The 25,552-nt window shown below is 42.2% G+C and overlaps 1 protein-coding gene across 1 annotated transcript in view; it reads right to left on the minus strand.

Moving 5' to 3' along the window:
- Positions 1–1,865: 1,865 nt before the first annotated feature.
- tln2a (talin 2a) overlaps positions 1,866–25,552 on the minus strand; it is a 93,921-nt gene continuing 70,234 nt past the window's right edge. The window contains exons 30-58 of the mRNA XM_069675863.1: positions 23,289–23,408; positions 22,588–22,785; positions 22,216–22,355; positions 21,686–21,779; positions 21,350–21,439; positions 21,106–21,228; positions 20,839–20,982; positions 20,430–20,591; positions 20,022–20,162; positions 19,731–19,912; positions 18,424–18,556; positions 17,814–17,915; positions 17,338–17,508; positions 17,096–17,242; positions 15,467–15,568; positions 15,048–15,167; positions 14,641–14,787; positions 13,369–13,535; positions 12,381–12,564; positions 12,096–12,221; positions 11,032–11,148; positions 10,462–10,647; positions 10,223–10,330; positions 9,698–9,803; positions 8,923–9,047; positions 5,580–5,765; positions 5,313–5,495; positions 5,063–5,188; positions 1,866–4,575 (exon numbers count right to left, since the gene is read on the minus strand). Of these exons, the coding sequence (XP_069531964.1) occupies positions 4,447–4,575; positions 5,063–5,188; positions 5,313–5,495; positions 5,580–5,765; positions 8,923–9,047; positions 9,698–9,803; positions 10,223–10,330; positions 10,462–10,647; positions 11,032–11,148; positions 12,096–12,221; positions 12,381–12,564; positions 13,369–13,535; positions 14,641–14,787; positions 15,048–15,167; positions 15,467–15,568; positions 17,096–17,242; positions 17,338–17,508; positions 17,814–17,915; positions 18,424–18,556; positions 19,731–19,912; positions 20,022–20,162; positions 20,430–20,591; positions 20,839–20,982; positions 21,106–21,228; positions 21,350–21,439; positions 21,686–21,779; positions 22,216–22,355; positions 22,588–22,785; positions 23,289–23,408 (4,059 nt within the window). The 3' untranslated portion in view covers positions 1,866–4,446. The remainder of the gene's footprint in view (positions 4,576–5,062; positions 5,189–5,312; positions 5,496–5,579; positions 5,766–8,922; positions 9,048–9,697; positions 9,804–10,222; positions 10,331–10,461; positions 10,648–11,031; positions 11,149–12,095; positions 12,222–12,380; positions 12,565–13,368; positions 13,536–14,640; positions 14,788–15,047; positions 15,168–15,466; positions 15,569–17,095; positions 17,243–17,337; positions 17,509–17,813; positions 17,916–18,423; positions 18,557–19,730; positions 19,913–20,021; positions 20,163–20,429; positions 20,592–20,838; positions 20,983–21,105; positions 21,229–21,349; positions 21,440–21,685; positions 21,780–22,215; positions 22,356–22,587; positions 22,786–23,288; positions 23,409–25,552) is intronic.

Consider the following 25,552-nt stretch of genomic DNA (forward strand, 5'->3'; position numbering starts at 1 on the left):
TCAGGAGTTTAAGCCTCTAACCTTTCTGTGTATCACGCTGCAGTCATCAGTAACCGTACCCGCTTTCTGACGTTTATTATAATTAGATTTAGTGCATAAAAATAATAGATGAGCTGTCTTCTATCAGCTGCTTGTCCGCATTAAATTCAACGCCCCTCGTCCTGTTAGCCAGGGTTTTTCTGTCTCCCTCACAGCCAAGCCTGTTCAACAAGGCCTCTTGTTACAAGTGGGATCAAGTATCTACTTGATAATGTTAAAGACTTACTGAGATTTACATTTATGTCCATTGGAATAAGTATGTAGTAACAGCCTAAGGAAGTAACTTTAGGGGACTATGGCAGAAGATGGAAGATTCCAGGTTTAAAAGCAGCGGGCCGGGAGCAGCTGTGACTCTGTAATTGACATTGCCACCTCAAATTTTAGTGCCAGATAAATTTAGCCCGGGTCTCAGTTCATAGCATGGACTGAATATAGCTCCAGGTTTAGTGCTGACTCAGAAATACCATCTTGTCCTGACACTAAACTGACACAGACACTTAAAGAGACCTTGTCCGCTTGCCAGGACTCACCTCTGTGTTATTGACAGAGACTGACGATCTTCTGAGGGCTGTCAGTGCTGCTGCTGCTGCTGCTGCTGCTGAGACAATGAGAGAGGATGTGACAGAAGCAGGATGTTGCATATTTTATTCATTCAGCCAGATGTTCATTTTGACTTTTTGTTCATCTTAGTTCCCTCACATAAAAGGTTTAAACTCTTTCAAATTGTCGAGAATAAAACTTTGTTCTTTGCTGAACCTCAAAACATCTGAGCAAAATGAGTTTCTGTAATTGATGACTGAAAACTGTCAAACATCAAAAGTTGTAATTGAATGTTGGAAAAATCCTCATCTTGTTCACTTGTTAAGATATTTTATGATTGGAAATGTATGAGTTTTTGTTGGGGCCTTATGTCCTCAAGTAAATTGTATCATCACCAATATGGACACCTCGTCCTACTCCTTTATTTCCTGTTGACTACATGTAGTCAAATTCATGTACAGTGAGTCTGAACAAACACAGACACTAAAATGGAAAAAGAAAAATGTTTTGTATAGAAGAACCCGACCTCGCACCAGTTTGCAGAGACCCCATAAATTTACAAAGAAATACTGAGGACATGACCTCAGTGTCCTCACTAGTAGGCCCAGAATGTGGTAACAGACATTTGAGCTCGAGAGGGAAGTGAATCGGGTTGTGTGGCCCAAATAACTCTGAAGTCAGGGGTTGAGTCTGTAGCTGTTTTCCTTCTTCTTGTACGTGTAAACAAATCTGTCCTTAAACTGCTCTAGTGGTTGGAATGAGAGGTCTAGACAGCAAATGTTGTTTATTCATGTGCTTTATTGATAAAATATATATATATTTTTAATTTCCACAAATTTTTCCTCATAGCAAGGATGCATTTGCAAGTTCTTTCTTTTTATCTCCAAGTCCGAATTTATCTGCAAGATATTTTAAGAAATCAAGCAGCCGCTAAAGGAGATGTCAGACAAATCAGTTAAAACAAGTCAGTTGAATTGGATGAGGAAACAAAGGTAAAAGTAATCCTTTGTTCTATGCCGTTCCTTTTTCATTAATAACGTTGGTACTAGGAATAGTTGCATTTTCCACATGAGGAAATGATCGCCCAAAGAAGTTGTGTGTGTGGGTGTGATGGGCAATGAGAGCTAGCATGGGGAGGGGTGGTTCTGGGACGTCAGAGCTAACTGTTGAGCCTCCCCGAGGTGTCGTGGGCTTTGACGAAACACCGGTGAATGGAGGTGCCCACTTGATAACCCTGTCGATGTGCTGGCTATCTCTGCTCCACAAAAGGAAATGAGACGCACATATTTACATTGAAATGCTTTATTTTCAGTGAATACAAAAAATAGTTTTATTGAGGCCAGATAAATATCTTTTATATCGTATGTTATCACTTATCTTTAATGTAGTAACTTCATAATTTTACTTCTGTTAAGGGAGGGAAAACATACTGAACACTTCAATTACTCCACATCGTTGAAATGCGTCACGACATCTTAATGCTGACAGATATATCGAAATGTTCTCATCACGTTGAATCTTTTGGAGAGGCTTAAAAGCACGAGAGAGAGAAAAAAAAAAAAGCCCGTCCATAAAATCTCAGTGACTTCATGACGTACAATAAAGCAGAAGCCAGACCCCCGAAGGATCCAGCCCGTCGTAGTTTAGAAGCACTGTGGTACATGCCCATGGAATGCAGTACAAAAATGTGTTCATATATATAATATACATACTTTATATATATTTATATATACTGATGGTACACTTTAAACAGCAACACATTGTTGTGACTGATGGACAGTTCCTCTGTCATCCCTAAAGGCCTTAAAGAGAGAGTTGGTTCAGCACTTAGAGGAACAGCATGTTAAAAAAAACACCAAAATGAACCTACATTCCCAAAATATATGCTTGTTAAGTTCCTTTCTACTGACTGATGAGGTGAGGTTGTCACTCAAGCAGACCAGACACTGTATGGGCAACGGACTAAGGCACTAATAATAACACTACAGACTTGAATGATGAGCAGTGGACCCCCCTCTACCCCTCCTGAACCCTCCCCTCCTGGACTCAATACAAACACAATGTCAGAAAACACCTCTGAAGTTCGACCGAACTGTTAAAAAAACTTGTAGTGATGTTGTGTGTTTATCTATTGTCTCTATACTGTCTGTATGTGGAGGTCAGAATCCCTCCAAGTTGAACTCTGTCGCCGTAAAAAAACAAGAGATGCATCTGAAGCACAAAGCCATGCATTTTCACAGCAGGACCTAACCTTACAACATACTGTAGTTTAATATTGAAACACAGCCCACAGAGTAAGACAAAGGGAACCAAGCACGCTAACTACAATCAAACTCGGTAAACAAAAGGTTCCACTATTGCAGCGGGTTGTATAGTCAGTAAAGTCCCAGAGCACCCTTATATTCAGAGACTGATGAAAGAAAAAGTTGCAGTCACATCAAGTCTTACACGTTTGTTATAATTAGCTTATTGCCTCATTAGTTTCAGATTAATTTTGCTGCTTCTTGGAGGTGAACCTATCCGAATTGGATCCCTGGCAGTGACTGAGTATTGCTGGAATAAATGACTGTAATCTCTCCGACAGCAGAGAGGACATCCTCAAGGGAAGGGCCAAAGTAAATCTGCAGTAAGCAGTGACCGTCAGACAAAGCACAGCAACAACACTGCACAGCATGCGGCTGATTACAGAGGTCTGAGGTATGTACAGGTGTCCTCAATTTGCATGATGTTGTTACCCTATCATTCTTATCAATCACTTCCTATGTTATTACTTGTTGTGGTGGGGTAAGGGAAACCAATACTGCCCCCTAAAGCACCATCCATGTTATTGCATCATGATCAAACTGTTTACACTGTATGAGGAGCTAAATACAGAAAATTATAAAGAATAAAAAAAGATGTTTGGGCGTCTGATTTATCACAGGCGTTTGCTAGTGGTGTTAAAGACCCAGAAATTTCTGCTAGAATTACTAATATTCCTTCTGTGGTAATATCATTGTAATGTGTTCCTGTGTAGAAAAGCATTCACATGGTAACATAATGTAAAACATTCTGTTTGAGTCTTAGCAGCAGAACAATGAGACCTATATGAAGAGCGTGGACAAACTGCTGCATCTTAAACAGACATTTTAGATGTAGAGGCCAAAAAACAAAACCAGAAATAAGCAATGACTCTTATATTTCTGTCTGCTTTTAAGGATGATTGCCAAAAAGAACTGTCCATTATTGACATTTACAGAAACACCAATATGCCCTTCATATCAGCGTTAATGACCACTGGATTTAAGTCAAGACACGCCACGTGATTAACAGGTATTAAAGGGGCCAAATGGGAGCAGAAAGGCCGACATTCATACAACATGAGAGCTCTCTGAGTGACTCTGCAGTTAAACGGCTATATAACATGAACAGCGATACAATCAATTCTTCATCTTAAAAGGTTTGAGCTGCAATCTGTAAAACAAAAAGAAGAGCTGTAGCTGATGGGCAAACATGAGAGCGTACGAGCTGTACCGCTTGTCCCAAGGCGTGTCACATTCTGGTTCAGATTAAGTCAAAGTAGTTACGCTATACATGAGGACAGAAAGTAGTTCTTCAGTCGGATACCTCAACTTGTTTTCAGAAAGTAGTCACTTCCACACAGTAGTATTTCAGACCTGCTAGTAGTTGACTGAGATCTTTCCATGTGACGTGGACTCTGTGTTCACTGCAGACTCGGGCATTACTGGTTTGTCAAACATATCTGAAGTACCTGTTCATTCAAGAGTGCCTATAAAAAGGACACAAAATCGCGCACACACACACACATGTGCTTTTCACGCTGCTTCGAACGTACGCAGCAGCAGCAGAGATGGAGATGTTGAATGATTAGTTGCTGTCCTCTCGTAGCTCGCTGGGCAGGAACTTGTACTGCTGCTGCCTGATCTGAGCCAGTTTCTTCCTCGCCTCCTCCAGCTCTCTCTCCTTCCTCAACATCTCCTCCTGGGCTGCAATGATCTAATCAACAACATAAACATTTTTATTAATATACAACTTTAGACAACTTTATTAAAGTCCACTTTACATGTTCACAGGCCACACATGCTGATATTGAGTATTAACATGTGGCGGCTGTGTCTGTGTAATTCTTCGTGCACATTTACCAGCTCCAGCGTGTTTGTGTGTGCATGCGAAGATGTACTTAGATTCAAATCCCACATTTTCTTAAGTTACAAATACAGCATTTGAATCAGCATTTGCATTAATGTTTTCATAAGGAGGGAGGCATCAAATCTAAGCTGCCAAAGTGCACAGTGGTTTTGACAGTGTGGCAAGTCAACATAGGCAGAATGTACAGGCTGTTGTAGATGGTAAAAATGGCAGATTATACGATCAATATTGGCTTTTATTTCCGAAACATTACACCTGATTAAACACCAGTATTTACTTCCCATTTAGGCGACAGCAGCTTCTCATTATATTGAATGCAGCTCGATATTCTCACCTGTGCTATTCCACCCACAAACTTCGTCTTGACCACCACGTTGTCGTCGTCCGCTTTGTCAAACGCTGCCTTCTGAGCTGCCCGCACTAAGTTGTCTGACGCCTTCTTTACTGCATTCCCTGCGATCTATTACAGGAAGACATCAGTTAAGTGCAACACATTACCATAAAAAGATCACATCATTGTTAAGCTAGTGCAAAGCAGCTAAACAAATCTTCTGTATCTTATGTGGAGTGTGTCCATCCTGTACCTGTAGCCTCCTCATGGCCTCAGAGTCCTGGTCGGCCTTCACCTTACAGGCCACCAGCAGCTGGGCGGTGGAGGCCGCCACCTGTTTGGCTGAAGAGATGAGCTTCTCCTCGCTCGCGTGGCCTTGCACAGAGGCGTTGGCTGCCTCACACAGGTTGCTTGTAGCTGCCGCCACCATGCGAGCCTTGAGAAGAGAGTAGAGAGGGAGATTTAGTTGCATCATCTCAGATTGCTAAATGCTTCAAATGGACCTTCAGTGCACACTTACGGCAGAAATGAGCCCCTGGGACCACTGTCCATCGTCCACAGCATTGGCAGGGATGAGGCCCACTTTGCCCTGAGCCACCAGCTCTCTCTGGGCAGCCGAGGCCGATTTGACCAAAGCGCTGGTGGCTGCAGCGATGGACTTGGCTGCCTCCAGGATCTGCTCCTCGAAGTTGAGCGTCTCATCCGCCTGCTGAGGGAGAAGGAGATCAGTGAGTCAGACAGGATGACGTCCTTCACAGGGCCAAAGTTTCTTTCTCTCTATAACCACATCCCATATCCACAATCAAGAGCTTTTTTTCTGTAAGACTTATTTATATGGGACTTTGATAGATCAGATCTTCCCATCAACACTGACACACTTGTTAACCAAGAGAGACGAAAGACGACCCCCAAAAGCTCCACACAGCCAGATACAAAGCACTTTTTAAACTCTAACAGCTGACGAGGAGCTGGGCGCATCTCACAAGACTCTGCACAAAGATTATCTGTCAGTATTACACATCCAGTCATTCTCAAACCTGCAAACAAACACAGCTTCACACACAAACACACTCACACCACAAGTCTGTAGACAGAGCGGGACACTGTAGGAATATGTTTGATATATAGTTGGGACTGAATAACAACCTAATATATCAAACATATCAGACAGAGCCCTGCAGAGAAGGCCTCCGCTGGTGGGGGCAGGCGGGAAGGGAGGGGAGGGGTTAACTGGGAGCCAGAGGACAGGCTTTAGCTACATCTAGCACAGATGGATGGATGGACTGGAGGAGAAGAGGAAGGGGGAAATATGGCAGATGGGTTTTATGGAAGAATGGGGATATGGCTGAAGATAATATTAAGTGGAGGAGGTGGGGAGATTATCCGCCAATGTGAAACTTTGATGGGCATGGGTCCAATAAACTGTGTCAGTAATTGTTATTGGAAGCTCAAATTAAGTCTGTGGTTGAGTCGGGATCAAGGTCAAAGAAAATTGGATGGGAATATGTAAACAGGGAGGAGACGTCACAAGACACAGAGCGCTCTTTGTGTGAATGTTGAAAAAAACAAAACGAAACGTGTCATTTTGTTACAGTGAACTTCCCCAACATTAACACTGACACTAAAATATAGACACATTTACAGCAAGCACAGAGGTACCGGTTAAAAAGCTTCAAAAGCATCTTCTGAGCTTTGAGAATTTCAGATTAGTATCAGGTTGTGTCTTATGTACAAGATTTTAAATGGTTTGTTCTGACCTCCAACTTTTAAATGCACAAGAGCATCTTCATTAAGAGGATGTTCTGTACCCTTTCGTTGCGCTGCCTTTGGGAAGTCAGCTGCTGAAAGATGCTCAACTCTGTAACCACTGATTTTACATCCCTGCTTTTAACTTGACTAACATATTCTTTTAGCTTGTGAGTGTGTCTGAGAGTGTGTGTCTGTGATGTATAACTTTGTGACACTCTGTATTATGTATCTTTTGTTGTAGTTATCTTTTGTCGAGTTAATTCAGAGCTGTTTTGTAACGATGTGAAGTTTTAATTGCGACCTGCCAAGTGAACTGTGCATTAGTTTGCATTATAGCACATCAAGCTCTAAGCTAACTCTGGTACAATGCATCAAATGACAACATTTAAGTTTAATATTACACATGGTCCCTTTACTTAAATGAATGTGCCCCTTGTCCTCAGGTTAAGGGCTCTTAACGAAGATGGCTGTTCAGTATCCTGACATTTGCGGCTCGAAAAACATATTACTAAGATGTAATGATAATACACCACCTACAGTTGTAGGATGGCACACACTGATCTTTGACCTCACACCAATCTAACACACAAATTCATTCAATGTAGAATTGGTGTTTTTTTAAACTCGGACACCCTTCTTTGGATACACTGGTATCAAAGACTTACTAATCCTGTGTTAAAGGGAATGATTGACTACAGCCCAGATAACTGTTAAAGGGATATATTTGGGTCATAGGGCAGAAAGATTTTAATTTATTTTTTCCAATTTGATGCCCTTTCGTTTTATGCTTTGTTTTTTGAGCTTGCTTAAAAATCAACTCAATTTTGCTGCAAAAGTGCTGCATCACTGTCAACTGTCATTGTAATGTACTGAGTGTTCCCTATACATGCGTAGACGCTATGACGTTCTCCACTTACTGACGTGGTTATTTGCAATAATTCTCTTGACTGTAATATACACTGTATGTCATGTATAAGGGATCTAGATGAGAAATTTGTGTGACCAATGTATGTTGTCTGTAATGTTGTACTATTTGATTTGTCTGTATGTGTGTATAAAAGTTTAAAAATGTAACAAAAATGTTGCAAAAAAATAAATAAGTCTCATATACAGTGCTGCATGTACAGTCCACAAACATCTAATCAAAATGAGAGGTTCAATCTTAAAGACACCAAACCTCTTTAAAGGAAGTGTACGACTGCTGTACAATATCAACACAAAATTGTATTTCACTAAATAAATTCTCTGATTTGCTTCAGAATAAATGATGGCACTTTATTGTGTGAAAAAAGAACTCATCCTGCTTCTTGTTGACGGGCTCACGTACGACTCACTGTGAAACTTTGCAGTGGAAAATGTAAACAAAGGATCTTTCAGTCTCCTTGCTGTAAATCTCCTTGTTGTAAATTGAGACTTTTTCATAACCAGTTACCTGATATGAAGCAGTGTTCATTTTGTAAATGAAAAATTATGACGAAAAATTAGGTTAACGAGCTAAAAATAGATTGTTAATAATAAAAACTCTGACGACACGTACTGCATGTTTTGTTTTCAATAACGAGATGAGACTAAAATGTTAGTGGTGGGCTGTCGGACATTGAAAATCGATGATATTTCCCCCACTGTGCGTCTATTTTGTCTGTCAAAATACATCAAATTCATTCCTGTAACTGGGTAACCCGGTTGGAGATATCAGGTATCACAAAGGTGGTTGTGACCTTTCTGTGTTAACCCAGGCTTTCTGCTTCAGGTTCTGTGCACACGTACGGAAAAAAGTTGCGTTTCACGCATCATTTGATGCTTCTTCGGCACAAAAAGGAGCCATCATCAGCTGTCTGCTTCAGTCAGACTGTTTAAATGAGAAGCGATGATGAACATATCAAAGGTTTTTACACTGTTGCTGCAAATAAGGCAACTGTAACTTCACGGCTTCGTTCTGTGGCTTTACATGCGTAACGTTCCAGAAATTTATACATATAAACTCGGCTGAGGATTAATATTACCCGTAGAGAACATTATATTTAAAACCTTTCCACTGTAATCGGTGCAAAAGCATGTTTTTTTCTACCGCTCTGCTTAAGTCCCAGTGAGTTATCAGTCTTGCAGTCACTCACCTTGGGCTTGGCTCGGGGTTTCAGCTGCTCCAGCTTCTTTGCTGCTGCCTCAATGGACGCCGCTGCTCCGAGCAGCTCCGTCTCTGCAATCACTGTCGGATCCTCGGGGTCCACCCACTCTGAACCTGAGGGGTGCATGCAATTAAGATTAAGGTTGTAATTTCACACGAGATTTTTTAAAAATCCGTCACAAAGCGGTGTCTCAAATGGTCATGCCTCACAACAACAACACCGTGTTCACACAAAAGAAACAGACTCCCATGCACAGCTGATGGAGGCCACAAACTGCCATTCACTGTAATGAAGACGGAGTGATTTATTTCAAATGAGATGGCACGTAAAACGAAGCGTGATGGATGGAGCTGACACTGCGAGAAGCTGGATTTCAAAATGAGATTAAATGAATCAATGTTAGTGCCGAGGAGATAAGGTGTTCAACAGCTCAACACTGGTGGAATAAGTCACAGTACAGACAACAACGCTGACTTACCTCCATCTGTAGCAAGAGAAGGAGGACAGGAATATTACCAAAAGTTTCTTTAAACCAATGTTTCTGTTTCACTCTTATTGTGACAAAGTCAAAATGTTTCCTCCTACTGGGGAATTTAAACATGGGCAGACTTTGTTGGTCGTGTCTTTAGTAAAGAAATCAAAGTTATCACTTACTGAAGCAGTTTGAGTTCATCACTTTAAACTCTGTAAAACGAGTCAGTGTGCGATGTGTGGATATGTGGTCACTGTGTGTGTTTATGTTTGTGTGTGTGTAAGCAATTACCTTTCATGGCCTCAGCAGTCTGGATGAGCTCTGTGACAGCTCCTGCTACTCGTTTGGAGCACGCTGCCAGATGCTGCTTCTGCTCTGCAGTGGGCTTCTGCAGGACCTTCACACACAAAGACACACAAGTGCACACATTGAAAAAACAATATAATGCCTGAAAGATTGTTCAACTGAAAGAACGTTTCTCTGGTCGTGTACTTATGTAGTTTCCACTGAAAAAAGCATTGCAAAAACCACAGTTAGCTTAAAGCTAATAAAGTTAACAAACTGTGTTTGGCCAAGATACCAAATATGGCAGACTGAACAGCAGAAAAATGTATCATACGCTAGAGATACACTATTTATCTGACCACTTTCATCATCCAATTTTTAATACATTTAAAATAAGGCTGATGTATTTCAGCATAAGCCAGTGAGGACATAGATTGTGCATCTAAAATAGTTGCATAAGATAAAATTAATTGTCTTACTTATGAATGCAAACAAAAGACAACAAAATAAAAATCCCAGTGTCCAACCTACCAGCAGAACTTGTTCCAGCAGGTCGATGTATCCGGTCGTACACTCTGATCCGAACATCAGCGCTCTGTTCTTCACCTCCTCGCTCACCTCCGGATGGTAGGCCGCTTGCTGAAAGACATAAACGTATATGCTCATGAATCAACAGGGATGTTAAATGTACACATAAAGAGTATTTTTAGACAAACATTAGGGCACCACATATGCAGGATTGTTAGGGGTTTGTAAGGTGAATAAAGAACCTTGCAGGTGGTGAGCATGTCTGAAATGGCCTTGCGGCTGAGGTTGGCTGTATGGATGATGTCCTCCTGTCGGGCAGAGTTCCCTGCTGCCACTGCTTTTGCTGTCGCCATGGTGATGCCCTTAGTCATGCGGATGAACTCCTCAGGTGTGGTCGTCTTGTTGGGGGCATCTCTGGACTGGAACAGCTGGGGACGACAAAGGTAGATGGGCGTCATTCGACAGATAGTTAAAGAGTAACTGCACACTTAATCTAGATCTAAATTATATTGCTGCACTGTGATGAAACACTTCCCACTCCCGTCTCAGCCCCTTTGAGCATTTTTCAAAATTGTGCAGTGGGTGGAGTTATGGTCAGACCTGGGGGTGCAGTTACACTTTAACAGTTTGACAGGAAGACTGATGAAAACCAGATCTCCAATTTAACTAAACTAATAATTTGTGCCAGCCTCTTAAAGATTGTTTAAGATATATCTAAGGCTGGTATCATCAGGACATCCTTTATTGTAAGTCAGTCTGTTTTTCTTCTTGATTAAAACCCATCTATGTGCGTGCTCTCCACCCGTCCTCACCGCCATTTCCTGTTTGATGCACTCGATTGTGGCCTCGAGCGCTCTAGTGCCCCGAGTGGCCTCGTCCTCTACAGCCTTGACAGTCTTCAGCAGGGACGTCACGTTGGTCACCATCACCTGAAAAAATATGACAACGAGAGAATGTGTAAAATACTAAAAAGACAGAGGCAACAATAACTGACACTGGTCTTGGTTTAAACTGTAATCTTTAATCAGAAATACTTTATAAATCCCCCGGGGGAATTTTGGAAAGACACAAATATGACAGTTTACACGATACATGTCTTCTAATACAACCCAACGTTTGTATTTATGAATAACAAAAAAAATTCTAACCCCATATTTTGCATAATCATGGTAATATGCCTCTTCTGTCTTTTTCTATGTTTCAAGCATCACATAGATCGAGGAGGGTGTACTACATCAAACCTTAAGATAGGGGGCGCACAGCACCCATGAAGGAAAAAACCACCACCCTCAACACAGCTAAAATCTTACAAATGTTTCACCTCACATCCTGAAATAAACATGTGAGGTATGTTATTATCATCTGAAAGACTTCGTTAAACACTGAGCTTCAACAGACCCGAGTGTCTTGTTTTTTTTAAACTTCACAGCTCGAGGTGATAATGAGCAGCCGGCGGAGCCATCGGTGGATTGTGAACTTTGAAAATTTACACTGCATACGTGCTGAAGCCAAGGATCCAGCTGATTTATCCTGGATACAAATACCAGTTTCCTGCTCTCCAGAATGTACATTTCCTGTGTATTTACACTTCTGTGACAACTCATGTGAACAGGTTTCATTAGGTCAGGAGGGGGGCTGCAACTGATTGATGGTGCTGCCTGAGGAAGGAGAGGAAGTCTGCTCTGCATACAAACCGTATACGGGGTAGTGTCATTTAAACAGACCTTTGTCATATCAGTTAGAATGGAAAAACTATTTTTTAAATAAGCATGGGTCATTTAATTTCTCTGACACAGACAAAGAAACCACAGTACTCAATCCAACAGGAGGCCTGTAGATGAGATGACATTGTTTCAGGACTCACAGATCACCTCACCTTGGCAGCGCTCTTCAGCTGGTACATAGATGGATCATCTGCTGCCTTGCCAGCAGCACACTTGGTGGCACTAATGAGCTCAGCCAGCGCCTTGGCCACATCTTTGACAGCATTTATCAGAACCACCTAGAGAAAGGACGCGCAGAAAGACACCAATTTATCACACCTTAGCATGGGAAAGAGATGAAACGCTTATTGCCATCCACTGCTCGTTCTCTGCTCATAATCATGATAACAGGCGCAATAGATAAAGGACAGGGAAGGAGAAAAACAAGGCTAGCTAACCTGCGTCTCCGGGTCATCAGAGCCAATACTGGCAGCTCCTAGTTTGACCACATCTGTGAGCTGGGTGATGGTTTTGGCAGAGGACCCGGCGGCCTGAGCCAGCTTGTCCTGACCGGAAGCGGCGCCGGACACCAGCATCTTTGTGTCCTCCACCAGAGCTTTGGCTGTCTTCAAAATGTTTTCCCTGAGAGAGACGAGGAGGAGGTGGAAAGAAAGGGAAGACAAACGTGTATCAAAAGGCATATCAAAGGCATTTGTACATCAAAGCCGGTGCAAACACAAGGACAACATGTAAGGCTTTGTCAAGTCAGTTATGTTGCTCAAATTGACAAGAGGAAAGTTTCTTTTTGATTTCTAAAACTGAGCTGTGACTTAATTGGAGCTAAAAAGTGATTCCATTGCCTTTCATCCTTCCCCAACAGGGCGTCTCTTTATTTTTGACTTTACACTTTTACTATCGCTTATCTGTCAAATCTGGGTTGATAATTGATGATCACAGCAGCAGTTTAATGTGCACAGTCTCGTCTTTGATCATTAGATATGCATCTCTCTGAGCTCCAGACATATAAAGTAACTAGGCCAACAAAATGTATCACGTGTATGAACATTTAAACTATATGCAAGTACCACAGAGTGGGATTTTCCTGGAGTATAACCAGAGTCATGCTAACTTCTAAACCTTTGCTTTTTTTTTTTACGACTATGGGAATCCTGTCTCCGAGGGGAGCATTTAGTCTACCAGGAGGAGCAGTGAGGGGTTTGACACTTCCTCCATCTTTCAAATCCTCAGGGTAATTTGTAGTTTCTGACTTAAAAGATTCCCTCCCCCCTGTTAACCAGATAATATCTCATTCCGTCAGCTTTCGGAAGCAAGATAACCCGAGGGCGGATTTCTACACTCCAGTCATGTCTTGCACTTTAAACTTGGTGATGTCTTCCACATTTTAAAGTGTATACAGACACAGTCGGGCACATTGCCGGCTCTCACCTGTGGTCAGCGAAGGACTCGTCATTCTCTGCATTGAGCGTGCCGGCCGAGGCAAACATGATGGTGGTGTCCAGATCTGCGATGATGCCTGACACGGCGCTGGCTGCTGTGATGCACGCCTGAGTTCCCTTGTTTCCTGCCTGGAGGGCTGAGAGCACCAAGGACACCTGAGGACACAGACACACACACACACAGGCTATAATCATACAGGTGAGGATGTGCAGATATTTTACTGGCAGAAAGCATTCTTTCCATGACTTAATCTCTTAAAAAGCAGATGGATCAGTGTATTTTAGTTTTACTGTGTGTACTTAGTATTACTATGTTTCGTTCAGTTGTAGTTGAGTTGAACACACTATGAAAAAAGCACCAAAGGTCCTGACAAATACGTCCATTTTGCATTGTTTGTGAAATGCATCTCCTTTGAACTTCATAAATAATGCATTCAGATGAGAAGCCAGACACACTGGTCGCAAGAGGATTCAAAAAAATTTGCTGCAACAGCAAAATAGCGCGTCGGCGCTGAGTGACGCAGAACATCACTCACTCACGAAATGAGCACATGTCAAACTTGTCTCGACTCCATTCGTTTTCCACACGGATGCCTGAGTGGCAGCAGAAATTGATGAACCTATGTTTCCTCAGTCTTGACACTTGAATTCTTACATCAATGCAATAAAAGCTGTATAAAGTTTAAGGTCAGGAGATCAGAACAAGCGTGAAACCTGCTATTTTCTTTCTATAAAAATGTTGAGCAGATACCTGTGGAGGAATGTGTTTGCATTCACCACGTCTGTAGAATTCAGCTGTACCGCTCGGATGTGATCTGTGCAATACTTCAGCATGAATCATTAAAACCGTCTGCAGCAGAGTAATGCATTTTGTCAGGGACTATGAATTAAACAGTCAGCCTTTGAAGAATAAGAAAGCCTCAGGCAAATGGTTTCTTCCCAAATGCATTAATTCAGGAGGCATTTGATCAAATAAATTATAGCTCCAACACTCGTATGTTGTTGATATCAAGACAGCAGGATCACTTGTTGTAGAATAAGCAGCTAGAAAATGATGCTTTAGTATTCTGAACAGCAGTGTGCAGGGTTCAGATCATACCAGACTGAGCAGGTAATGAAAATGGGCAATTTACATTATCAATAAGGTGTCTGTGCTTGTTCTGATTCACAGAAGTCTGAGGGGAAATTAGATACTAACTGACAAAACTCATTTCCTAAAAACAAAATAAAAAATAATTCTAACAGATCTTTTAACGAGTACCTTCTCTGTGACGGCGCGGGCACAGTCGATGAGCTCTCGTTTGGTGAAGCTGTCGGAGGGAATGATCTGCAGAGCTCCGGCCTTCTGGACCAGGAAGATGCAGCCATGTCCGAGCTCCTGCACCCGCGTCTTAATCTGGAAACCGATCTAGAGAGCAGACAACACAGTAAAATATAAACTTAGTGATCGACTAATCTTGTGCATAAACAAGGACTCTTTATTTAATTTATAAAGAAAATGAGTCAGATCTCCCATGACATATTCTCTCCACAGTAATTGTTAAAGTACAGTTTTTAACAAGAAAGCAGGTGACGGTGTTAGATAGATAAATCTGTCACACTTGTTTATCAGAGATGTATCATGGGTCAGACGATCTGTCTTCGGGTGCCACCCGGGGTCATCCTCACCTCCTCTGGCTCAGCTGTGTGAGCAGCCAGGCGTCCCTGAACGGCCAGCTGGCTGTAGTCCACCGTCACCTGAGAGGCCAGGGCTCCCAGGTCGTCTGGACATGTCACCGATTTGGTCATCTGGGGGAGAAACACACACTGACTGTCAGTCAAAATGAAAACATACTCCTTAGTTTCCTCCATTACACTTCTGGGTTCCTTGTTTACAACGTGCACACAAAGAGGCTGCCTGTATCGTAATAACAGGTTGTATTATAAAAGCGATTATGTAAACGTTATATAAATGAAAAACTAACTGAGAAAAATATATATTCAATAACAAATGTTCCCTTAATTTACTTATGTATAGTATGTAATAATATTTTCACATTCACTGTCAAATTTCTACAACAAGTCAGACCTTTATTTTGAAGGCTTACCATTTCCTGAGCCGTGACAGCGATGGCCTTGGAGTGTTTCACCATACTGGTCTGGTAATCCACAAATGAGCCGTCCGGTTCAGGCGGTGTGCCTTCATCCAGCTAAAGGAAAGACAAAAACACACACACACACACACACACACACACACACACACACACACAGTTACTACGGCACTGTGGTTTTAATTTCAGGCGTGATTAATTTGTCCTTCACTAAATATACAAACATCTTCAAACACGGAGACAATCAATCCTTCAGCTCTTTAGTTGCAGCAGAACGTTAAATCTGATCCCCTCTTTAATTATAATAATTCCACCAGGTGTGCAGACATTAGATTATCTGTGAACCAACGTTAATGCAATTTTATATTCAAATAAACACAGAACGAACGATACACACTCATTATAAATTATGGAGAAGTTCCACTCTGTAATTACAGTTTTAAAATAGCAGCTAGAGAAAGATTTGATCAGCAGCTCGCAGTGCATACATTATGTTTCCAGTGTTGAAGCTGTGGAGTCGAGAGAGATGACGCCTTGTGTGCTGAAATTAAACTACAAAATTTCAAGTACATGATGTTCGCTTCACCCGCTGAGTGAAATAACACCCTAAAATCTGCAGCCTGACGAAGTGACTAAAAGTTCAGCCTTTAAAATCACCCCTGCTGAAACCTCAGCCGAGTGACCATTATGCTGATGGATTATCTAAGAGGATTTACTCCTTTTAATCAACCGCTGACATGCATTCAAACACGCACACACACACACACACACACAGACCCAAACTAAACCTCTTTCATTCATTATTCATGACGTGCCAAACAAAGGTGAAGCCGAGATGCTGTTCCCCTCTGGTGACCCACACCTGAGGCACTTCTTCGCCCCTGCAGTTAGTCTCACTCAGGAAGGCGAGGAAGGAGGTAATTAGTCAAAGCTGCTCTGTCTGTAATTGAGATAAAAAAAGGCTTTTCTTGCTTTACACCTTATGTGTTTGCCAATAATGTGACTGTTAATTGGAGAGACGGTCTGAAGGCTGTGCACATGCTGAGAGCAGCTGTTTTGATGGTTAATATTCCTCAGATTGAATTTGTATTGTGCTTATCGATAAGGTGCTTGCAGACACACAGCATCATAGGTAAATACATTAAATAAAAAAGTATATATTTGATAGGAAACAATGAACATTATGGAAAAATATGAACATTTGTTGCCTTCAACCTGTTATATTCCACTTCTCTTCTCGATGGTATTTTGGCTCACTCTTATGTGCCCTTTCCAATTAATTCCTGCCGCACATTGCCAACTAATTAAGACAATGCTGACATGGGAATGTATTGTGTAGCGACCACAACTGTCCTAAATGCACAGGGAAAAAAAACGGTGCATGCAGCAATGAGTGGAAAAAGACAAATTAGGACTTTTCCTAGAGCCTCTGAGATTTTCCTTTGCTGGTCTATTGCCACTGTACCGTTAAAGGAGAAGGCTGATGGAGAAATTGCCTGTCTGTGAAAGTCTTTTTCAAATAAAAAGAGCATATATTTATGAATTTAGCCATTAAAAATGTTGGCATCCATGCATATGTAGAGCTAATAGCCTTCTGTGAGACACTCTGTTCCCAGCAGCGCTCACCTTGGCCATGGCGTCTGCGATGGACTCAACCATTCCTCCCACCATTCCCACTTCACTGGCAGCTTCATTCAGCGTCACCATGATGTCATCCACTGCCTCCTTCATGAGCTGGGCTGCCTCCGCTATGGCATCATGGGTATGGGATGCCTGTGGAATTTGATACAGTGACATAAAAACACATTTAATAACAGATAATTCATTTAATCCTTCCAGAGGTGGAGCATAAAGTAAAACAGTTATACCTTTGGGTTTCCTCCACCCTCCTTGGCAGCGTAGAGCATCTGCAGGGCCGACTCAGCCAGGGTCTTAGTTTGGTCCAGGAAGGTCATCTGCTGCTGGTGGTCCCTCAGCTTGGACGTCACACCGACAGAGGCCATGATGAGCGGCTCGAAGTAACCGGCCAACTGGGTCACCTGAGGTCAAAGGGTGGAAGAGTTCAGGGAGAATTCATTGTATCACGTCTTTATAAGGTTGCATTCATTACATCTTGCTGTGTGTACATGCATATATCATAACCATACATTTAATATGACAGAAGGTACCATTAAGAGTAATCTACAGGTTAGACAGCTGTAATTATAAACATGATTATAACTTTACTCAGATAACTCCTATCGAGAGGAAACACTCCGCACTGCTACTCATTAAAGAAAGTATTACTTTGTTGCTGCACAGCAACAGTATTTAAGTTCAGTAATTAAGTCTCTGTTCTATATACCTTGTGTCCTAGTTGGGAAGCCTCGCCTCTGGCTGCGGTGGAAACAGGGTCAATTAAGTGGCCAATTTCCTGCACAGTGGACGTCAGCTGCTCCTGTAGCGCCTGAAGCCAGGAAATAAAAAGAAATTAGTTTCTGTTGTACTTTTTATAGGATACAGAGGTGTATTTAAATAAGTCAGCTGGGCAGGGAACTAATGAGGGAAATATTTGCCACAAGCATCTCCGGCTTCTGATAAGTGAGCTTCACAACTTAACAAAACTGGCCAAAAACTGCTCCTTGCCCAGTCCTGCATTGAGGTAAGTATAGCTCAGGTGTAGTACCGCAGCTCTGCTACTTTAAAGGTCAACAAAATAGTGGTTTGCACTGCAGGAAGTTATTTTAAATGAGACCTAGTGTTGACACAAACCTAATTACAACCACCAATAATACATCAGTAGTTTTGTAAGAGATAACAAAAGCAACACAAGGACTGAAAGGAAAAAAACAACAAGCTAAATGTCAAAAGAAAAGAGCGAGGGATAAAGATGAACAACCAGACAAGGACAAATAAATAATGATACCGGTGGCTGTCTGCGGAAAATGTCACGTTTCTTTCTAATGGTTGCTTACCTCCAGTGAGATGTCATCCCTGCTGGGTAAGTTCTGGCTGACTGCTGCCAGAGAGGCCTGCTCAATGTCCCGGATACATTTGTTGATGTTATCAATTGACGAGTCGCACTCCCGCTGGCCCGGGGCCTTGTCCCTGAGAATAAAATGGGAACAGGAAAAGAGGAGAAACAGAAAGCAATAAAAATGGTCAGAAACAGAAATGAAAGGATGATGTATGGGGTGAAAAACAGGACACAGAAGGCGATAAAGAAAGGAAGAACGGAGATGTATAAGAAGACAGGAAGAGAGATAGAACACTTATTAAAACGCAGACAGCTTCCAGGATGTCTCATTTTTTTCTACTGGCTCCCTCTTCTCATTGCTGCTCAGCTCACATCTGCTGAATTTGGCCTGCAGGGTCTCGTCACTGCACAGGGAGATCAAGCTGGGCAGCCAAATTAGCTTTGAAGCCTCTGAGTGGTGTGGGGCAGCGGCCACACAGGCCGAACGAGGTTAGTTAAACATCCATTTCCATGCATGGTGGCACACTGAAAATAAAACTGAAATAAAACCTCATCTTTGGGAGTGATGACACAAACAGAGTCACAAGGCTGGCATTTGCAGGATGGAGTTCGTTCCTATTTGTGTTCTTTGGCAAAAAGCAGTGTATCGCTGCGATTAAATGCTCAGGCCAAACTCACAGTGCTCAATTTGCAGTCTCAAAGGAAGACTGGATTCGGGCATGACAACTGAACGAGATGCTCAGCTGGCTGCTTGTGAATGCTAACACGCAGATGTTCTAAACCGAGCAGAAACATTAAAATTCTGCGTGTCTGACAACGAGAATTAGTTCCTCATGGGCATCAGTTTTGTTCTGATCAAGGTCAGGTACAAAAGGTGTGAAAGAGGAGATTAAAAATTTAAGCTGTGGAGGTATAAGAACAAGCATTTGTCTCACTGTGGCACAGCATTCGGGCATCCTTCCTCAAGGACGCTACATTAGTCTCACAGACAATTTAAAGAGTCGTTAGGCAGATAAATGGAAAAATTAAATTTAGAATTTTCTGACCTAAGTTTCACCTGACATAATCCCCTTTGAGTGTTCCAAAGTAACGTCATCATTGCAGAGAAATGGGGTGGAAGAAATAAATATGGATGTTACATCCTTGAGTTGTTGCTGGTCGATCGGTAACCCTTTCAGTGATTACAAGACTCAGAGTCAGGCTAGCTGTTTTCCCACCCATCTCCAATCTTTATGCTAAGCTAAGCTAAGAAGAAAATGCAGTAGTGTCTTATTGTTATAACTGAGTAGATATTTGCTCACTAACCGGATGGCGGTGATGAGACTCTTGATGGAGTCGGACACGGTGCGAGAGTGACCAGCCAGAACAGACCAGGTGGGCGGGTCTTTGGGGTTGATAACCAATGAGCGTGCCGTCTTGAGAAGGTAGGTGGAGCTGTCAAGCATGGAGCGTGCTGATTGGAGGATGGGCTCCTGTGCCGCAGAGCCCTAAAGGAAAGACAATTGAACTTTAGCAAGGCTAAAAACAGGTAATATCTAATAATAAATGTAATATCTTTCATGAGTACTTCAAACACTAATGTTCACATGGCCATACCTCGCTGCTGATTTGAGCTGGGACGCTGGCAAACTCCGGGTTTGAAGCAAATGTTGTCAGGTTTTCCACAGCCTCAATGAGTGGATCCGTGGCCACTCGGCACTTGTTCCTGTTCTCATCAGAGAAATCTCCATCTAAAGCCTGGAAAGTGAGGAAAAACGTGAAGTTGCAAGAAACAAGTCTGATTCAACAAGAGAACCTATTCAAGTTTGTAGTCCAAAAGTCAAAAATCAAAGAAATAATGACAGAAGTTTGAGTTGAACTAAAAAACTCAGCAGAGGATTCAAGAAAACATCAGCCCACATTAAAACCAAAGGACGCTGCTGTCAAAGCTAAATCTTCTATACTGTGGTCTGCCAATTACGGGACAGAGCCAACCTTTTGACACTCCTGGCAAAGAAAGCCTACCTTAATGGTTTTGACCAGGTTGGCGGTGCTGTTGGCCACCTCCTTAGCAGACTGGACAAAGTGCCTCTTGGCAACTGGGTTGGTTGTCTTGGAGGAAGCTAGACGGCAGGCGTTGCACAGCGCAGAGGTGTGCTTAGCAACAATGGTGGCTGCAGAGAGCACCTGCCACGATAGAAACAACAAAATGTTAAATAATTAAAAAGAATCTTTTGAACTTAATCCATTAAAAATAATACGTCTGTCTTATTTAAACACAACAAAAATCCGTCTATAGTGTCGGCATGAGGGAAAAGATTCAGAGATATTTTCACACAACAGCAACATGGTAGCACCTGAACCTGTTATACTGTAGATCAGACTGGCAGGTTTGGTGTAGTTGTTATAAAGAAAGTGTTGTAAGTGCATGTACCTGCGAGGGACTGCTGTCTGGGTCTACAAGATTCTGACAGGCCATCTGGATCGCCTGGTTGGCCTTTGCAAACTGAATTGGATCCACCAGCCCCTGGTGTCCTGCCTGACTGTTGGGATCAGACACACCCACCAAGTAGGAAGCCTGTGTGGGGGGGAAACACTTCTGTCATCAGAATTCCCAAGCATTGCTACCACCAACAAGACAGGAAATATCATCCATTGAACAGCTCCTGCACAGTGAGGGTTGTTTCTCCACATTCTGTACCTGTCCTGCAGCTTCGGTGAGGCCACACAGGGCTTTTGAGGCTGATCCCACACAGTCTCCAAACGCCGGCACATCCCCAGTCTTGCAGTTCTGAGAAATACCTGCCATGGACTCTCCCAGGACCTGGACAGAACAAAAGGAGAAGCCAGCAGGACAAAGAGAGGAATGTTTAGGATGTTAAGCTCTGTGTGTGCAGACTCGAGCTCTGTGTTTGATCACCAGGCTGTTTGAGTTGAGAGCCTACCTTGGAGTTCTCCATCACGCTCTCGATGCAGTCGAAGTAGGAGAGGTCACTGACCGGCTCGTTGGGATTGTCCAGCATTCCTCTGACAGCCTGGGAGATGAGTGAGCAGAGTTTGTTATTCATTTTTATTCTTTGAGCACAATGTCGGATGAGAGGATTGGTGAAGACGCATTAACTAACTCACGACACTGCTGATTGTTTCTGTTTCATCACTGACACCGTCATATTTTAATGTTGTCCCTTACTTTGCTGTCTTTTATGCACGTAAAGCTGTTTATAACTTTGTGAAAAGATCAATACAAATAAAGTTATTCAAGGCAGTAAAGTTGAGTTTACCTCCAGCTCTCTCAGGGCGTTGTCACACTCCTTCTGGCCTGGTGCCTGCTGTGTGCACAGCGTGATCAGCTGGTTAATGCTGTCTGTCACTGCCCTGAAAGAAAGACACAAACAGGGGGGAAAAAATCAAAACCAAGTCCCTAATGGTGTTTAGTGAAAAGGCTGGCTTTGACGTGAGTGAGCACAAAAACTGGAGGTTTATATCAAAGCCTGTGCATGAATCCTTTCCTGCTTGTCTTTTTTTCCACAAGCTTGTGCAGTTAATGAGCAGAATTTTCTTTCAGCATTTCCATTTAAAAAGGTGAAATTCTTTGCTTTTATTTTGTTAAATCACAAGTGAGGTCGACATCTGGTTTCAGCACCATCGAAGCCTTAACTCAAAAAGTAATGCCTTTGATTATACGCCGACAAGTGAATGCATTTTGCTGATTAGAACAAAAGCTACTTACTGCTTACTTAGTGGTACAAAACAACAGTCTTAAACTGAACGGATTCCATTTGTGTGTATGTGTCTGTGTTAGTTGTGGTACCTTGCAGCAGCAGCTAGCAGGTTCTTGGCATTTGCTGCAGCAGGGTCTACAGACAGACTCTTAGCTGCCAGTAGCAGCTTGCTAGAGGCCATGGAGATGTTCTTCAGGTTACCGATAACCTGCACCTGGTCATCCTTTTTCTAAAATAACATGAAAGCAGTGTAACATGACACAATAAAGACACGTCAGCAGTAGAAAATAGTTGGTATTTGGTCCTAATGCAGCTCTGAGTAAAAGATTGTAGAAGTAATATCTGAAACCAAGTCCAATTGGATTAAACTTTGAATGACATTGACCTGGAGGACGTTCATAGACATAAAGTATCTAAACTTAATGGAAAAAAACCTAAAAACTTCTATAACAAAGACCAACCTGAGTGTGGCCAGCCATCTCGATACCCGCATCCAGAAACTCGTCAAAGTCCTGGCTAAACTTTCCCGAGGCCACGGCCAGCTGGCTGCTGGAGCCTCGGGAGGCATGGACCACCTCGCCAGCTGACTGGTTCAGATCTGCTGCTGTTTGGTTCAGCTCACTCTGGGCCTCCTGGAAAGACTTGGAGGCTGGAGGGATCTGAACGGAGTGCACACAGAAGGAGTTCATGATGAAGTAAAGATATTTAACTGCAATTAAAGAAGCAGGAGCATAAAATGTACTTATAGCCGTGCAGGCAGCCACAAGGCCATTTTCTGATTAAAAAATAAAGCTGAAAAATGATCATTAACTGAGTGTTTGCTACGATGGTGTGGGCAGCGGCAGAGTAATAAGTTTACTGATACTGATGTGACAATTCAAGAACTACCACATCTGAGCCTCACTGAAGCAGCTACAATAATACAGTGTAAAAAAGTAAGTATCTGTACTCTGAATATTAAACACAATTTAGATTAAGCAGAAAACAGTAAATGTATGATAAACCATAAGTATTTTACATAGTGCCTGAAACTTTTCTATCTTTCACTCAATTTACTTTTTTAATAAACTCCTCGTCACTCTTTTCCCTATGCAGCATTTAAGGGAAACACAGGATGCTAAAGTTGCTGGTGGAGCTCTGGTCTGAGTCACACCAAACTCACAGTCTCAATCAGCAGCTTCTTGCTGGCCTCTCCGATGCTCTTGAGAGCCATGTCCACATCCTTCTGGCCAGGCAGACAGTTGACGCAGTTATTCAGGGAGTGAGACACAGCCTTGGCCACCTGGAACAGGGAGCAGATTTAAAGTGACAAGACAAAACAAGAAGTCTCCATTTAAAATGCTAATGAGTAAGGGAGTCTTGTGGAATAACTAATAACCATTATTTTTTTCAACTTTCAAACAATATGTCTCTTTAGCTGTGCTTCACATCCCAAACTAGGCTGTTACATCACGGAGGCGACAACAGAGGCACATGAAAGGGTCCTTAATGAAACAGTTAGCTTAAAGATCAGCACAGGCTTCTTAAAGACCAACTCCAGTCATGTTTTAAGACATATAAAATGCTCTGCTTTTTTTCTGCAAAATAATTACCAGAGATGTGAACTTGAGACTTGGTGACTTGGACTGGAGTCGAGTCGAGTCACTGATTTGATGACTTGCAACTCGAATTGACAAAAAAAAAAATGACTCGAGACCCGACTTGGACTTGCAAGTTAATGACTTGAGACTTGACTTGACTTGAGGCATGATGACTCGGATGACTTGAGTGTGAATGTTAGCTGTTTGTTTTTTCCCCAAAGAGAAGCCTCATCAGTCGTACTCGTTACTACTCAATACTGTCTCAGACCAGACCATCATCATGGCTGCGTCTGTGCCGAGATAATACAGATACAATTCTTTGTCATACTTCCTGAACAGGTTATAGAAATTGGCCAATAATATCATTATTAGACAGGCTACTAATACCTTGACTTTTCTCTTTATAAAGACCGGATACTACAGGTAAGAGTGCTGTATCTTGGGTGGAAAAAAAGAGACTTGACTTGCCTTAACTAAGGACTCAACTTGACTTGACTTGTCATAACCTGTGACTTGACCTGACTTGACCAAGAAAAAATGACTTAAGACTTAGTTGGGACTTGAGCAAAGATGACTTGGTCACAACACTGTTAATTACCTTGTAAAAATCCTCCCAAGGCATCTCGTCCTTCTCCCTCATTAAAAATTCCTCAATCTACAAAGTCCCCGCCCACTATGCAAATTTCCATTCGGCCCCTCCATCACCAAAATCAAACACGTCTCTGCCATCGTTTAGAGGCAACTTGTTGAAACTCAGCTAGCGAGAAATATAGTAATTGGTAGTAGTTAAGTTAACGTTGGTATGACGGTTACAGCTGGCTCGCGCATCGCCAAAGTGGTTGCCATCGGTTGCACATAATAATATGCATAGCGTCACCCCGCCCATTAACGGGATTGGCTCCTTAGGATTGTGACGCCTCAAACCTGCAACTCTAAAAAGGTGTTGTTCAGTCTGTCCTTGGTACACTGCAGTTTAAAAGCAGACAGGCCCAGCCATGGAGATGACTTGTTTATGTCGTCCCTGGAATGTCTTGTAACGCATGAAAAATGTATAAATAAATAAATTAAATAAATCAATTAAAACACCACATGGAGATGTTTACAAGGTTAAACACTTGATTTTCACTGGAGGTTTTTTTTTACCTAATTTTATTTTCAAAAGGATTTTTAAACCACAAAGTAGTGGTGCTGTATATTTCACCAGTTGAAATAAACCACCTCATTTGTATTTTTGTTGTTCCCTCATTAACTACCCTACATCCCAAACACACATGATTTATTTATTCAGTGCAGAACATGTGAGGAGGACAGGACATAAATAATTAAAAGGTACACGGCCTGTAAACACGCCACCATGTTTGCTATAGGAGTCCCTTGCTATATTTGACAGGTGTTCACTTTCATGTATTAATTAACAGATGTAGACATTCATCTGGCTCAGAGGAAAATATTTAGAAAACTACTGAGCCAGGAAAGAAGTGCTAAGAAGATCCAACTTTTCTCTCAAGTTTACATGGCTGCATTATTAATTTCTTACATATAAACAGGTCCTGTTGAGCCCTCACATTACATCTTTGTAAAACACGGGGGATTCAGGGACTTTGGTAAAATGTTGAGCATCATTAAACGTGCAGACAGAGCCAAGACCTCTAAATTAAAATACAGTTGTTTGATATGTAATTCATTAAAAATGTAACCAAAAAACATGAAATATTCACAAAACACATCACAATCACACTCCACATGTGAGCCTTCCAGCCTACAGCACCAGAGAGTCACCCGCAGTGTTAAAAACAGGATAGATATGCAGAGTAGACTCCATACCCCCGAGCAGTCCTGACTCGTC

This window comes from Semicossyphus pulcher, unplaced genomic scaffold (genome assembly GCF_022749685.1).
Source record: "Semicossyphus pulcher isolate SPU_LCO1_2020_fin unplaced genomic scaffold, fSemPul1.0.p SCAF_1, whole genome shotgun sequence".
Classification (NCBI taxonomy): domain Eukaryota; kingdom Metazoa; phylum Chordata; class Actinopteri; order Labriformes; family Labridae; genus Semicossyphus; species Semicossyphus pulcher.